This window comes from Melospiza melodia, chromosome 1 (assembly GCF_035770615.1).
Source record: "Melospiza melodia melodia isolate bMelMel2 chromosome 1, bMelMel2.pri, whole genome shotgun sequence".
NCBI lineage: Eukaryota > Metazoa > Chordata > Aves > Passeriformes > Passerellidae > Melospiza > Melospiza melodia.
The window spans coordinates 173892537-173907626 of NC_086194.1; the positions used below are offsets into that span (position 1 = coordinate 173892537).

Consider the following 15090-nt stretch of genomic DNA (forward strand, 5'->3'; position numbering starts at 1 on the left):
ATAAACCAGTATAGACCAGTATGGACCAGTACAAACCAGTATGGACCAGTATAAACCAGTATAGACCAGTATAAACCAGTATAGACCAGTATAAACCAGTGTAAGCCAGTCTGGATCAAAATGGGTCAGTATTGACCAGTATGGGACTAGTATGGACTAGTATAAACCAGTATAGACCAGTATGGACCAGTATAGACCAATATGGACCAGTATAGACCAGTATAAACCAGTATAGACCAGTATGGACCAGTATAGACCACTCTAGACCAGTATGGACCAGTAGGAACAGGTAAAGACCAGTATGAACCAGTATAGAGCACTCTAGACCAGTATGGACCAGTATAGAGCACTCTAGACCAGTATGGACCAGTATAGAGCACTCTAGACCAGTATGGACCAGTAAGGACTGGTATTGACCAGTCCAGATCAGTACCAACCAATATGGACCAGTACAAACCAGTGAAGACCAGTTTGGACCAGTATGGACCATTGTAGACCAGTATGGACCAGTATGGATGAGTACGGACCAGTAAGGACCAGCACGGGATCAGTATGGGACCAGTAGAGACCAGTATGGACCAGTATAGACCAATGTGGAAGCAGTATGGGACCAGTATAGACCAGTATGGACCTGTAGGAACCAGTACGGGACCAGTATGGACCGGTAAGGACCAGTATGGACCAGTAAGGGTCAGTATGAACCAGTATGAACCAGTATGGACCAGTGTGGACCACTATGGGACCAGTATAAACCATTAGGGACCAGTATGGACCAGTATGGACCAGTGGGGACCAGTATGGAGCAGCATGGACCAGTATGAACCGGTACAGACCAGTGTGGACCAGTATGGACCAGTATGAACCAGTACGGACCAGTATGAACCAGTACAGACCAGTATGGACCAATATGGACCAGTATAGACCAGTATGGACCAGTATGGACCAGTATGGACCAGTATAGACCAGTATGGACCAATATGGACCAGTATGGACCAATATGGACCAGTATGGACCAGTATAGACCAGTAAGGACCAATATGGACCAGTATAGACCAGTATGGACCAGTACAAACCAGTATAGACCAGTATAGACCAGTATGGACCAGTATGGACCAGTATAGACCAGTATGGACCAGTATGGACCAGTATAGACCAGTATGGACCAGTATGGACCAATATGGACCAGTATGGACCAGTATGGCCCAGTATGAACCAGTATGGCCCCATATGAACCACTAGAGACCAATGTAGACCAATATGGACCAGTATGGCCCAGTATACACCAGTATAAACCAGTATGGCCCCATATGAACCAATACAGACCAATGTAGACCAGTATGGCCCAGTATGGAGCAGTATGGAGCAGTATAGGACCAGTACGGACTGGGATAGACCAGTATAGACCAGTTTAAACCCCTATAAACCAGTATGGACTGGTAGGGACCGGTACGGACCAGTATAAACCAATATGGGACCAGTATGGGCCAGTATAAACCAGTAAGGACCACTATGGGACCAGTATAAACCATTAGGGACCAGCACAGACCAGTATGGACCAGTATAAACCAGTATAAACCAATGTGGACCAGTATGGACCAGTACAGACCACTGTGGACCAGTACGGACCAGTGTGGACCAGTGTGGACCAGTAAGGACCAGAATGAACCAGTATGGACCAGTATGGACCAGTGTGGACCAGTACGGACCAGAATGAACCAGTACAGACCAGTGTGGACCAGTATGGACCAGTATGGACCAGAATGAACCAGTACGGACCAGTATGAACCAGTACGGACCAGTATGGACCAGTGTGAACCAGTGTGGACCAGTGTGGACCAGTACAGACCAGTATGAACCAGTACAGACCAGTGTGGACCAGTACGGACCAGTGTGGACCAGTGTGGACCAGTGTGGACCAGTACAGACCAGTATGAACCAGTACAGACCAGTACGCACCAGTATGGACCAGTACAGACCAGTCTGGACCAGTATAAACCAATAAGGACCAGTATGGACCAGTGTGGACCAGTATGGACCAGTACAGACCAGTATGAACCAGTACAGACCAGTGTGGACCAGTGTGGACCAGTACGAACCAGTGTGGACCAGTATAAACCAATAAGGACCAGTATGGACCAGTGTGGACCAGTATGGACCAGTACAGACCAGTGTGGACCAGAATGAACCAGTATGGACCAGTATGGACCTGTATGGACCAGTATGAACCAGTACAGACCAGTGTGGACCAGTCTGGACCAGTATGGACCAGTGTGGACCAGTGTGGACCAGTATGAACCAGTACAGACCAGTGTGGACCAGAATGAACCAGTACGGACCAGTGTGGACCAGTACGGACCAGTCTGGACCAGTATAAACCAATAAGGAGCAGCACAGCCCCTGTGCAGCAGGGGGCGTGGCCTGCTGACTCAGGGGGCGTTCCCGAGGGAGAGCCCCGCCCAGCAGTGGGCGTGGCCTGATCAATCACGGGTGTGTGAAATGCAGCCAGTGGGCGTGTCCTGATAGGTCATGGGCGTCTCCCATGCAGGCAATGGGCGTGGCCTATTCGAGTGGGCGTGTCCCTCATTTTGGCATTCCCTCTGCCCTTCACCTCCTGGCACACAGTGGGCGTGGCTACTTCACAGAAAGGCGTGGCCAAGACCAAAATTACATATCAGGCAGAGGAAGTGGGTGCGGCTACTGCACAGGGGTGTATCCACGTGACAAAGCCACGCCCTTTCCAATCTGTGGGCGTGGCTCTAACTCAAGGGGGCGTGGTCTCAGTCAAAAGCCTCTGCCTGCATCATGCAGTGGGCGTGGCTACAGCACAAGAGGGCGTGTCTTTGCACCAAAGCTCCGCCCTGCCTAACACAAACATACAGTGGGCGTGGCTATTGCTCAGAAGGGCGCGTCTTTATGTCAAAGCCCCGCCCCAATCTGAAACGCGGAGTGAGGGTGGCGATCCCAAAGGGGCGTGGCTTTGTGCCAAAGCCGCGCCCCACTTTCCTTAGCGGCATGCAGTGGGCGTGGCTATAGCTAAAGGGGGCGTGTCTTCGGGGCCAAAGCCCCACCTGACTTTGAAACAGCACGCGGTGAGTTCGGCTACCCCAAGGGGGCGTGTCTTTGCCCGGGAACTCCGGCCCTCACATGACCGAAACACGCAGTGGGCGTGGCTCTCTCAAGGGGGCCCGTCTTTGTGCCAAAACCCCACCCCTCTCAAACCCCGCCCACAGCGAGCTGGGCTGCCCCAAGGGAGCGCGGCTCTGCACCAAAGCCACGCCCCCAGTGCAAACATGCAGTGGGCGTGGCTATGGCAAAAGAGGGCGTGTCTTCGCACCAAAGCCGCGCCCCTCGCCAGCACCAACACGCAGCGGCCGCAGCTATCCTGAAGGGAGCGTGTGTTTGCAACAAAGCCCCGCCCCTCTATAGTACAAACACGCAGGAGGCGCGGCTGTGGCCAAAGAGGGCGTGTCTTCGTGAAAAAGCCACGCCCCTCCGTGATACCAACATGGGCGTGTGTTTACCCTAAATCTCTAGCAACAGCGGGCAGAGGGCGTGGCTATCTCTAAAGAGGGCGCGTATTTGCGGCTAAGCCACGCCCCTCTCCAGTAAAAGCACGCAGCGGGCGCGGCTATCTGCCAAGGGGGCGTGTCTTTACACCAAAGCCACGCCCCTCTTGCCCCCCCGACATGCAGCGCTCTCGGTCAAGGGGGCGTGTCTTTACACCAAAGCCACGCCCCTCCTGCCCCCCCGACATGCAGCGCTCTCGGCCAAGGGGGCGTGGCTTAGTGCCGAAGCTCTGCCCCTCTCAAGCCCCCGCACACAGGGAGCTGGGCTGCCCTAAGGGGGCGTGGCTTTGTCACAAAGCCCCGCCCCTCACTGGCACCAAAGGGAACGTGGCTATTGCTCAAGGGGGCGGGGCTTTACCCCAAACCCACGCCCCTCTCCAGTAAAAGCATGCAGCGGGCGCGGCTATCTACCAAGGGGGCGTGTCTTTACACCAAAGCCACGCCCCTCTTGCTCCCCCCCCTCCCCCTTCCCCCACATGCAGCGCTCTCGGTCAAGGGGGCGTGTCTTTGTCACAAAGCCCCGCCCCTCACTGGCACCAAAGCGAACATGGCTATTGCTCAAGGGGGCGGGGCTTTACCCCAAACCCACGCCCCTCTCTGGTGACAGCATGCAGTGGGCGGGGCTATTTGCCAAAGAGGGTGTACCTTTGTGGCAAAGCCACGCCCCTCTCTGGTAACAGCGTGCAGTGGCCATGGCTACATCTCAAGGGGGCGTGGCTTTACCCCAAAGCCCTGCCCCTCTCGCTCTCTGAACTTATGGTGGGCATAGCTCTCTCTCGAGGGGGCGTGTCTTAGTACCAAAGCCCACCCCCCAAGCCCCAAGACCCAATGAGCACGTCTACCTCTGAAGGGGGTGTGTCTTTGTGCCGAAGCCCCGCCCCTTCCTTGTACAAACACGCAGTGGAAGCGGCTATAAACAAAGAGGGCGTGTCTTTACTCCAAAGCCACGCCCCTCCATGGTGCCAACACGCAGTGGGCGTGGCTATTGCCTAATGTATTTGCCCTAAACCTACGCCTCCAGTAACAGCATGCAGTGGGCGTGGCTATCACCATAGAGGGCGTGTATTTAACCCAAAGCCCCCCCTCTCTCAAGCGCAAACACGCAGCGGAGTTACTCTCTCCCAAGGGGGCGTGTCCTTATCTTAAAGCCTCGCCCCTCCCGCTCTCCCAGCCCGCAGTGGGCGTGGCTATCGCCAAAGAGGGCGTGTCTGTTAAACAACACAGCCGCACCCCCAGTACAAACGCACAGCCGGCGCGGCTATGGCCAAAGAGGGCGTGTCTTGGTGACAAAGCCACGCCCCTCCATAGTACCACCACCCAGTGGGCGTGGCTATCGCCAAATAGGGCGAGAATTCACCCTAAAGCCACACCCCTCTCTACTAACAGCCGGCAGTGGGCGTGGCTATCACCAAAGAGGGCGTATATTCGCAGCAAGGCCCCGCCCCCTGCCGTAGCAGTATGCAGTGGGCGTGGCTATCTCTCAGGGGGTGTGTCATTGCACCAAAGCCACGCCCTCTCTCGTAGCAGCATAGAGTGGCCATGGATGTGTCTTTACCCCAAAACCCCGCCCCTCCCTCTCTCCAACACACAGTGGGCGTGACGACCACTAAAGTGGGCGTGTCTTTACACGGAAGCCCCGCCCCTCCCTAGTACAAACACACAGTGGAAGCGGCTATAAACAAATAGGGCGTGTCTTCGCTCCAAAGCCCCGCCCCTCTCGTACTCTCAACCCACAACAGGCGTGGCTAACACCAAAGTGGGTGTGTCTTTACGCCAAAGCCCCGCCCCTCTCGTACTCCCAACCCACAATAGGCGTGGCTAACACCAAAGTGGGTGTGTCTTTAAGACAAAGCCCCGCCTCCCGCTCTTTCTCCACCCACAGTGGGCGTGTCCCACCGTCCGCGGGCGGTTCCGCGCATGCTCCGCTGCCCTCCCCTCACAGCCCGCCTCCCAAGATGGCGGCGGCCATGCCGCCTCCCGCCGCCGCTGCCTCACCCTCCTCTCCCTCCTCTCCCTCATCTCCGGGCCCTTTCTAACGGCCTCGCTGCCCCCGGGGCTTCCCCCGGGGTTTCCCCGAGCCCTTCCCGGCCCCGCCGCGAGGGCGCGGCCATGGACGGGCCGGGCGCGGCGGCGGCGGCGGGCGCGGGGCCCGGTCCCAACAACGTTCCCGCCTTCCTCACCAAACTCTGGACGCTCGTGGAGGATCCCGACACCGACTCCCTGATCTGCTGGAGCCCCGTGAGTACCGGCAATACCGGGGAGGGGTCGTCGGGAGGGTTGGGAGCGATCCCGGGGAAGCCGCGGCCCGGCCCGGTTGAGGCCTGGCTTGGGCCCCGCGGCCCGCGCGGTTCCTGAGGGGAATTCCCGCGAAAAAATCTCATCTTTCCCGCGAAAATCCCTCGTTTTCCCTGCCGAAATTCCCTCATTTTCCCCGCGGAAAAAATCTCATTTTCCCCGCGAAAAAAATCTCATTTTCCCGCGAAAAGCATCTCATTTTCCCCGCTAAAATCCCTCATTTTCCCCGTGAAAAATTCCTCATTTTACCTGCCCAAATTCCCTCATTTTCCCGCGAAAAATCCCTTTTTTTCCTATGAAAAATCCCTCATTTTCCCTGCCAAAATCTCCACTTTTCCCGCGAAAAAATCTCATTTTCCGCGCGAAAAATCCTTAATTTTCCTTGCCAAAATTCCCTTGTTTTCCCGCGAAAATTCTCACTTTTCCCACGAAAAAAAAAACTCATTTTCCCCGCAAAAATCCCTCATTTTCCCCGATGAAATCCCCTCATTTTCCCTGTCAAAATTTCCCCATTTTCCCGCGAAAATTTCCCTGCCAAAATTCCCTCCTTTTCCCACGAAAATTCCCACTTTTCCCACGGAAGAAAATCTCATTTTCCCCGCCAAAATTCCCTATTTTCCCTGCTAAAATCCCCTTATTTTCCCGCCAAAATCTTGCATTTTCCCCATGAAAATCCCTCATTTTCCCTGCCAAAATTCCCACTTTTCCCACGAGAAAATCTCATTTTCCTACGAAAAAAAATCTCATTTTCCCCGCGAAAATTCCTCATTTGCCCCGTGAAAGTTCCCTCATTTTCCCCACCAAAATTCCCTCATTTTCCCGTGAAAAATCCAAAACCCAGAGATAATTTTAAAAATTCTGAAAATTATCAAAAAATCCTTAAAACTGCCCGCAAAATCCCCAAAAATTACTAAAAATTCATCAAAAATCTCCAAGAAATTGGATTTTTTTCCTAATTTTTCTCAAAAATTCTGATTTTTTTCCTCAGAGTGGGAGCAGCTTCCACGTGTTTGAGCAGGGCCAGTTCTCAAAGATCCCAAAAAGGTCCCAAAAATTTCAGGCAAAAATCCTCAAAATATTCTAAAAAAATTTCCAAAAAATTTTAAAATTTTGTAGAAAAAAATTCTCAAAATTCCTCAAAATTCCAGGTAATTTTTCATAAAAAACCCCATGAAACTTCAAAAAAATCTCTCAGAAAGTTCCCAAAATTCACCAAAAATTCCTAAAAATTCAAATTTTTTTCTGTTTTTTTTTCCAAAAATTCCGATTTTTTCTGATTTTTTCCCAAAACTTCCAATTTTTCCCTAATTTTTCCCAAAGACTCTGATATTTTTCTTGACTTTTGCCAAAAATTCTGATTTTTTCCTAATTTTTCCCAAAAATTCTAATTTTTCCTACTTTTTTCTTAATTTTTTCCAAAAATTCCGATTTTTTTCTTAATTTTTTCCAAAAATTCCGATTTTTTCCTAGTTTTTCCAAAGAATTCTGATTTTTCCCTAATTTTTTCCAAAAATTCCAATTTTTTCCTAATTTTTTCCAAAGATTCTGATATTTTTCCTGATTTTTTCCAAAAATTCCATTTTTTTCCTAATTTTCCCAAAAATTCTGATTATTTTCCTACTTTTTTCTTAATTTTTCCCAAAAATTTACATTTTTTCTTAATTTTTTCCAAAAATTCTGATTTTTTCCTCATTTTTTCCAAAAATTCAGATTTTTTTCTTAATTTTTTCCAAAAATTCTGATATATTCCTAGTTTTTCCGAAAAATTCTGATTTTTTCCCTAATTTTTTCCAAAAATTCCAATTTTTTCTATTTTTTTTCCAAAGATTCTGATATTTTTCCTAATTTTTTCCAAAGATTCTGATATTTTTCCTAATTTTTTCCAAAAATTCTGATTTTTTCCTAATTTTTCCCAAAAATTCTGATTTTTTCCCTAATTTTTCAAAAATTCTGATTTTTGTCCTAATTTTGTCAAAAATTGCGATTTTTTTCCGAATTTTTTTCTAAAAATTCAGATTTTTTCCTGATTTTTCCCAAAAATTCCGATTTTTTTCCTAATTTTCCCCAAATTTCTGATTTTTTCCCTCAGAGCGGGAGCAGCTTCCACGTGCTGGACCAGGGCCAGTTCTCCAAGGAGGTTCTGCCCAAGTACTTCAAGCACAACAACATGGCCAGCTTCGTCCGCCAGCTCAACATGTGTGAGTCACAATTAATAAAAATCTGAAAAAATCCGGGGAAAATGGGAATCAATGGAATTGTGGGATTTGGGAATCAGCTTCGTCAGGCAGCTCAACATGTGTGAGTGCAATTTTAAATACCGAAAAAATGGGAAAAAAATCCGGGAAAAATGGGAATCAATGGAATTGTGGGATTTGGGAATCAGCTTCGTCCGCCAGCTCAACATGTGTGAGTGCAATTTTAAATACCGAAAAAATGGGAAAAAAATCAGTGAAAAATGGGAATCAATGGAATTGTGGGATTTGGGAATCAGCTTCGTCAGGCAGCTCAACATGTGTGAGTCACAATTAATAAAAATCTGAAAAAATCCGGGAAAAATGGGAATCAATGGAATTGTGGGAGTGTGGGAATCAGCTTCGTCCGCCAGCTCAACGTGTGTGAGTCACAATTAATAAATTTGAAAAATTTGGGAATTTGGGAATTTGGGAATGAGATTGGGAAGGTAGGGAAACATTTGGGAGGAAAAAATGCAAAAAAATCCATGAAAAAATGGGAAAAAATCAGTAAAAAAAATGGGAATCAATGGAATTGTGGGAGTGTGGGAATCAGCTTCGTCAGGCAGCTCAACGTGTGTAAGTCAAAATTCCTAAAAATCCTGAAAAAATGGGAATAAATGGAATTGTGGGATTTGGGAATCAGCTTCGTCCGCCAGCTCAACATGTGTGAGTCACAATTATCAAATTTGGGAATTTTGGGAATGTTGGGAATGAGATTGGGCAGGTAGGGAAACATTTGGGAGGGAAAAATGCAAAAAAATCCATGAAAAAATGGGAATCAATGGAATTGTGGGATTTGGGAATCAGCTTCGTCCGCCAGCTCAACATGTGTGAGTCACAATTATCAAATTTGGGAAATTTGGGAATTTTGAGAATTTGGGAATGAATTTTGGCAGGTAGGGAAACATTTGGGAGAGAAAAATGCAAAAAAATCCATGAAAAAATGGGAATCAATGGAATTGTGGGAGTTTGGGAATCAGCTTCGTCAGGCAGCTCCACATGTGTGAGTCACAATTAATAATAATCTGAAAAAATCAGTGAAAAATGGGAATCAATGGAATTGTGGGATTTGGGAATCAGCTTCGTCCGCCAGCTCAACATGTGTGAGTAAAGTCACTGAAATCCCCAAAAAATGGGAATTTGGGAGTTTTGGAACTGCTGGGAATGAATTTTGGCAGGTGGGTAAAAATTTGGGAGGGAAAAATGCAAAAAATTCGGGAAAAAATCAGTGAAAAAATGAGAAAAATGTAGGAAAATCCAGGAAAAAAAAAAAAAAAAAAAAAAAACAAAAAACAGGAATAAAGGGGAAAAAAGCAGAAAAAAATTCCCATTTATTCCCAGAAAGAAATGCAGGAATAAATGGGAAAAAATGGAAAAAAAATCTGGGGATAAATGGGAAAAAATGTGAATCAATGGAATTGTGGGAGTTTGGGAATCAGCTTCGTCAGGCAGCTCAACATGTGTGAGTCACAATTAATAAATTTGAAAAATTTGGGAATTTGGGAATTTGGGAATGAGATTGGGCAGGTAGGGAAACATTTGGGAGGGAAAAATGCAAAAAAATCCATGAAAAAATGGGAAAAAATCAGTGAAAAAATGGGAATAAATGGGGGAATAAATGGGAAAAAATTGGGGAATAAAATGGGGAAAAAGGGGAAAAAGTTTGGAATAAATGGAAAAAATCTCCGTGACAAAAATGGGAATAAGTGGAGAGAGGTCTGGGAATAAATGAGAAAAAATCTGGGAATGAATGGGGAAAATGGGGAATAAATGGGAAAAATCCATTGGGGAAAAGGAAAAAATTGGGAAAAATGGGAAAAAATCGGGGAAAAGATCTGGGAATAAATGGGGGAAAATCCAGAAGGAAATGAGAAAAAATCTGGGAATAAATGGGAAAAAATGGGAAAAAATCAGTGAAGAAATGGGAATAAATGGGGGAAAATGCAGGAAAAAATGGGAAAAATCTGGGAATAAATCTGGGATTAAATGGGAATAAATACAGGGAAAAAAATCCCTTTTTTTTGTTATTTATTCCCAGAAAAACTCGGGAATAAATGGGAAAAAATATTGGAAAAAAATCTGGGAATAAAATGGGAAAAATGGGAATAAATGGAATTGTGGGAGAGTGGGAATCAGCTGGGTCAGGCAGCTCCACATGTGTGAGTCAAAATTATCAAATTTGGGAAATTTGGGAATTTTGGGAATTTGGGAATGAATTGTGGCCGGTGGGTAAAAATGTGGGAGGGAGAAATGCAAAAAATCCGGGAAAAAATGGGAAAAAATCTGGGAAAAATGGGAATAAATGGGGGAAAATTTGGGAAGAAAATGGGAGAAAACCTGGGAAAAAATGGGGAAAAATCCGGGAATAAATCCAGGAATAAATGGGAAAAATCTGCAAATAAATGGGGAAAAAATGGGAAAAATGTGGGGATAAATGGGAAAAATGGGAATCAATGGAATTGTGGGAGTGTGGGAATCAGCTGGGTCAGGCAGCTCCACATGGGGAGTGAAAATTCCTAAAAATCTGGGAAATTTGGGGAAAAAATGGGAATTTTGGGAATTTGGGAATGAATTGTGGCAGGTGGGTAAAAATTTGGGAGGGAAAAATGCAAAAAATCCGTGAAAAAATGGGAAGAAATGGGGGAAAATGGAATTGTGGGGATTCCCATAGTTTTCCCATATTTTCCCCAGATATTTTCCTTTTTTTCCCCATTTTTATTCCCATTTATTCCCATTTTCCCCCAAATTTCCACATATTTCCCCCATATTTTTCCCCATTTTTCCCAGATTTTTTCTTTTTTTCCCATTTTTATTCCCATTTTTATTCCCATATTTTCCCCAAATTTCCCCCAATTTCTCCCATATTTTCCCCCTATTTTTCCCATTTTCCCCAATTTATTCCCAGATTTTCCCCAATTTATTCCCAGATTTTCCCCATATTTTCCCCAGATATTTTCCTTTTTTCCCATTTTTATTCCCGTTTATTCCCATTTTCCCCCCAATTTATTCCCAGATTTTTCCCAATTTATTCCAATATTTTTCCCAATTTTTTCCCCAATTTTCCCCATATTTCCCCCATATTTTCCCCCTTTTTTCCCAGATTTTTTCCTTTTTTTACCCATTTTTATTCCCATTTATTCCCATTTTTTCCACAAATTTCCCCCAATTTCTCCCATATTTTCCCCATATTTTTTCCATATTTTCCCCCACTTTTTCCCAGATATTTTCCTTTTTTTCCCATTTTTATTCCATTTTATTCCCATTTTTTCCCCAAATTTCCCCCAAATTCTCCCATATTTCCCCCCACTTTTCCCCTGATATTTTTCTTTTTTTCCCGTTTTTATTCCCATTTTTTCCCCAAATTTTCTCCAATTTCTCCCATATTTTCCGCATATTTTTTCCCCAACTTTTCCCCAAATATTTTCTTTTTTTCCCCATTTTTATTCCCATTTTTATTCCCATTTTTCCCCCAAATTTCCCCCAATTTCTCCCATATTTTCCCCATATTTTTTCCCATTTTCTCCAATTTATTTCCATATTTCCCCCAGATTTTCCCCCATTTCTCCCAGATTTTTTCTTTTTTTTCCCATTTTTATTCCCATTTATTCCCATTTTTCCCCAAATTTGCCCATATTTTTTCCCATTTTTTCCCAATTTATTCCCATATTTTTCCCTTGTTTTCCCATTTTTATTCCCATTTCTTCCCCAAATTTCCCCCAATTTCTCCCATATTTTCCCCATATTTTTTCCATATTTTTTCCCATTTTCCCCAGATATTTTCCTTTTTTCCCATTTTTATTCCCATTTATTCCCATTTTTATTCCCATTTTATTCCCCAAATTTTCCCCAATTTCTCCCACATTTTCCCCATTTTCTTCCCAGATTTTTCCCAATACTTTTCCCAATTTTTCCCCAATTTTCCCCATATTTTCCCCCAATTTTTCCCTGATATTTTCCTTTTTTTCCCCCTATTTTATTCCTGTATATTACCATTTTTATTCCCATTTATTCCCATTTTTTCCCCCAATTTCCCCCAATTTCTCCCATATTTTCCCCAATTTATTCCCATATTTTTCCCATATTTTCCCCCACTTTTCCCCATTTTTATTCCCATTTATTCCCATTTTTATTCCCATTTTTATTCCCATTTATTCCCATTTTTATTCCCATTTATTCCCATTTTTTCCCCCAATTTCCCCCAATTTCTCCCATATTTTCCCCATATTTTTTCCATATTTTTTCCATATTTTGCCCCACTTTTCCCCAGATATTTTCCTTTTTTCCCTTTTTTATTCCCATTTATTCCCTTTTTAATTCCCATTTATTCCCTTTTTTATTCCCATTTTTCCCCAAATTTCCCCCAATTTCTCCCATATTTTCCCCCAATTTTTCCCCTTTTTTCCCCAGTTTATTCCAATATTTTTCCCATATTTCCCCTATATTTTCCCCTTTTTTTCCCAGATTTTTTCCTTTTTTTCCCATTTTTATTCCCATTTATTCCCATTTTTTCCCCAAATTTCCGCCAACTTCTCCCATATTTTCCCCATATTTTTTCCCTTTTTTTTTCCAATTTATTCTCATATTTTTCCCATACTTTCCCCCTCTTTTCTCTGGATTTTTTTCTTTTATTCCCATTTTTATTCCCATTTATTCCCCAAATTTCCCCCAATTTCTCCCATATTTTCCCCATATTTTCCCCCATTTTTTCCCAGTATTTTCCCCAATTTTCCCCAATATTTTTCCCAATTTTTTCCCAATATTTTCCCCAATATTTCCGAATTTTCCCGGTATTTCAGACGGTTTCCGGAAGGTGGTGCACATCGAGCAGGGCGGGCTGGTGAAGCCGGACAGGGACGACACCGAGTTCCAGCACCCGTTCTTCCTCCGGGGCCAGGAGCGCCTGCTCGAGAACATCAAGAGGAAAGTCACCAGCGTGAGTCCAGTTCCAGAAATTTCCAGGAAAAATTCACAATTTTCCATGAAAAAATCACAATTTTCTGTGAAAAATCCACAATTTTCCATTAAAAACCAGTCAGGGTCCATGAAAAATCCAGAATTTCCCATAAAACCCAGGAGCGGCTGCTCAAGGACATCAAGAGGAAAGTCACCAGTGTGAGTCCAGTTCCAGAAATTTCCATAAAAAATTCACAATTTTCTATGAAAAATTCACAATTTTCCATTCAAAATTCAGAATTTTCCATGAACAAATCAGAATTTTCCATGAAAAATCCAGAATTTCCCATAAAGCCCAGGGCAGGAGCAGCTGCTTGAGATGATCAAGAGCAGTCACCAGTGGGAGTCACAGTCCAGAAATTTCCATTCAAAATTCAGAATTTTCCACGAAAAATTCACAATTTTCCATGAAAAAAATCACAATTTTCCATTAAAAATCCAGAATTTTCCATTAAAAACCAGTCAGGGTCCGTTAAAAATCCAGAATTTCCCATCAAACCCAGGGCAGGAGCAGCTGCTCGAGAGCATCAAGGGCAGTCACCAGTGTGAGTCCAATTCCAGAGAGTTCCATGAAAAATTCAGAATTTCCCATAAAAGATTCAGAGTTTTCCATCAAAAAATAGTCAGGGTTCAGTAAAAATCCAGAATTTTCCACACTACCCAGGGCAGGAGCGCCTGCTCAAGAACATCAAGAGCAGTCACCAGTGTGAGTCTGCCTTCTAGAAATTTCCAGGAAAAATTCACAATTTTCTATTCAAAATTCAGAATTTTTAATGAAAAATTCACAATTTTCCACAAAAAAATCATGATTTTCCATGAAAAACCCAGAATTTTCTATGAAAAATCCAGAATTTCCCATAAAGCCCAGGAGCGCCTGCTCGAGAACATCAAGAGGAGTCACCAGCGTGAGTCACAGTGCAGAAATTTCCATGAAAATTCACAATTTTCCATTCAAAATTCAGAATTTTCCATGAACAAATCAGAATTTTCCATGAAAAATCCAGAATTTCCCATCAAACCCAGGGCAGGAGCAGCTGCTTGAGATGATCAAGAGCAGTCACCAGTGTGAGTCACAGTCCAGAAATTTCCATTCAAAATTCAGAATTTTCCACGAAAAATTCACAATTTTCCATGAAAAAAAATCACAATTTTCCATTAAAAATCCAGAATTTTCCATTAAAAACCAGTCAGGGTCCGTTAAAAATCCAGAATTTCCCATCAAACCCAGGGCAGGAGCAGCTGCTCGAGAGCATCAAGGGCAGTCACCAGTGTGAGTCCAATTCCAGAGAGTTCCATGAAAAATCCAGAATTTCCCATGAAAAATTCAGAGTTTTCCATCAAAAAATAGTCAGGGTTCAGTAAAAATCCAGAATTTTCCATACAAACCCAGGGCAGGAGCGCCTGCTCGAGAACATCAAGAGCAGTCACCAGTGTGAGTCTGCCTTCTAGAAGTTTCCAGGAAAAATTCACAATTTTCTATTCAAAATTCAGAATTTTTAATGAAAAATTCACAATTTTCCACAAAAAAATCATGATTTTCCATGAAAAACCCAGAATTTTCGATGAAAAATCCAGAATTTCCCATAAAGCCCAGGAGCGCCTGCTCGAGAACATCAAGAGGAAAGTCACCAGCGTGAGTCCAGTTCCAGAAATTTCCATGAAAAATTCACAATTTTCCATGAAAAATTCACAATTTTCCATTCAAAAATCAGAATTTTCCATGAAAAATCCAGAATTTCCCATGAAAAATCCAGAATTTCCCATCAAACCCAGGGCAGGAGCAGCTGCTCGAGAGCATCAAGGGCAGTCACCAGTGTGAGTCAAATTCCAGAAATTTCCATTCAAAATTCAGAATTTTCCACGAAAAATTCACAATTTCCCATGAAAAATTCAGAACTTTCCATTAAAAACCAGTCAGGCTCCATTAAAAATCCAGAATTTCCCATCAAACCCAGGGCAGGAGCAGCTGCTGGAGAACATCAAGAGTTGTCACCAGTGTGAGTCCAGTTCTAGAAATTTCCAGGAAAAATTCACAATTTTCT

The 15090-nt window shown here is 44.2% G+C and overlaps 1 protein-coding gene across 2 annotated transcripts in view; it reads left to right on the forward strand.

Moving 5' to 3' along the window:
- The first annotated feature begins 5660 nt into the window (after positions 1 to 5660).
- Positions 5661 to 15090, forward strand: part of LOC134428633 (heat shock factor protein 1-like) — a 66076-nt gene continuing 56646 nt past the window's right edge. The window contains exons 1-3 of one of the 2 annotated variants that reach the window (XM_063175475.1): positions 5661 to 5804; positions 7951 to 8059; positions 12892 to 13028. In XM_063175475.1, coding sequence (XP_063031545.1) covers positions 5676 to 5804; positions 7951 to 8059; positions 12892 to 13028 — 375 coding nt within the window. In that variant the 5' untranslated portion in view covers positions 5661 to 5675. Of the gene's footprint in view, positions 5805 to 7950; positions 8060 to 9171; positions 9199 to 12891; positions 13029 to 15090 lie in introns of those variants that run through there. The other variant, XM_063175485.1, reaches the window with a different exon arrangement.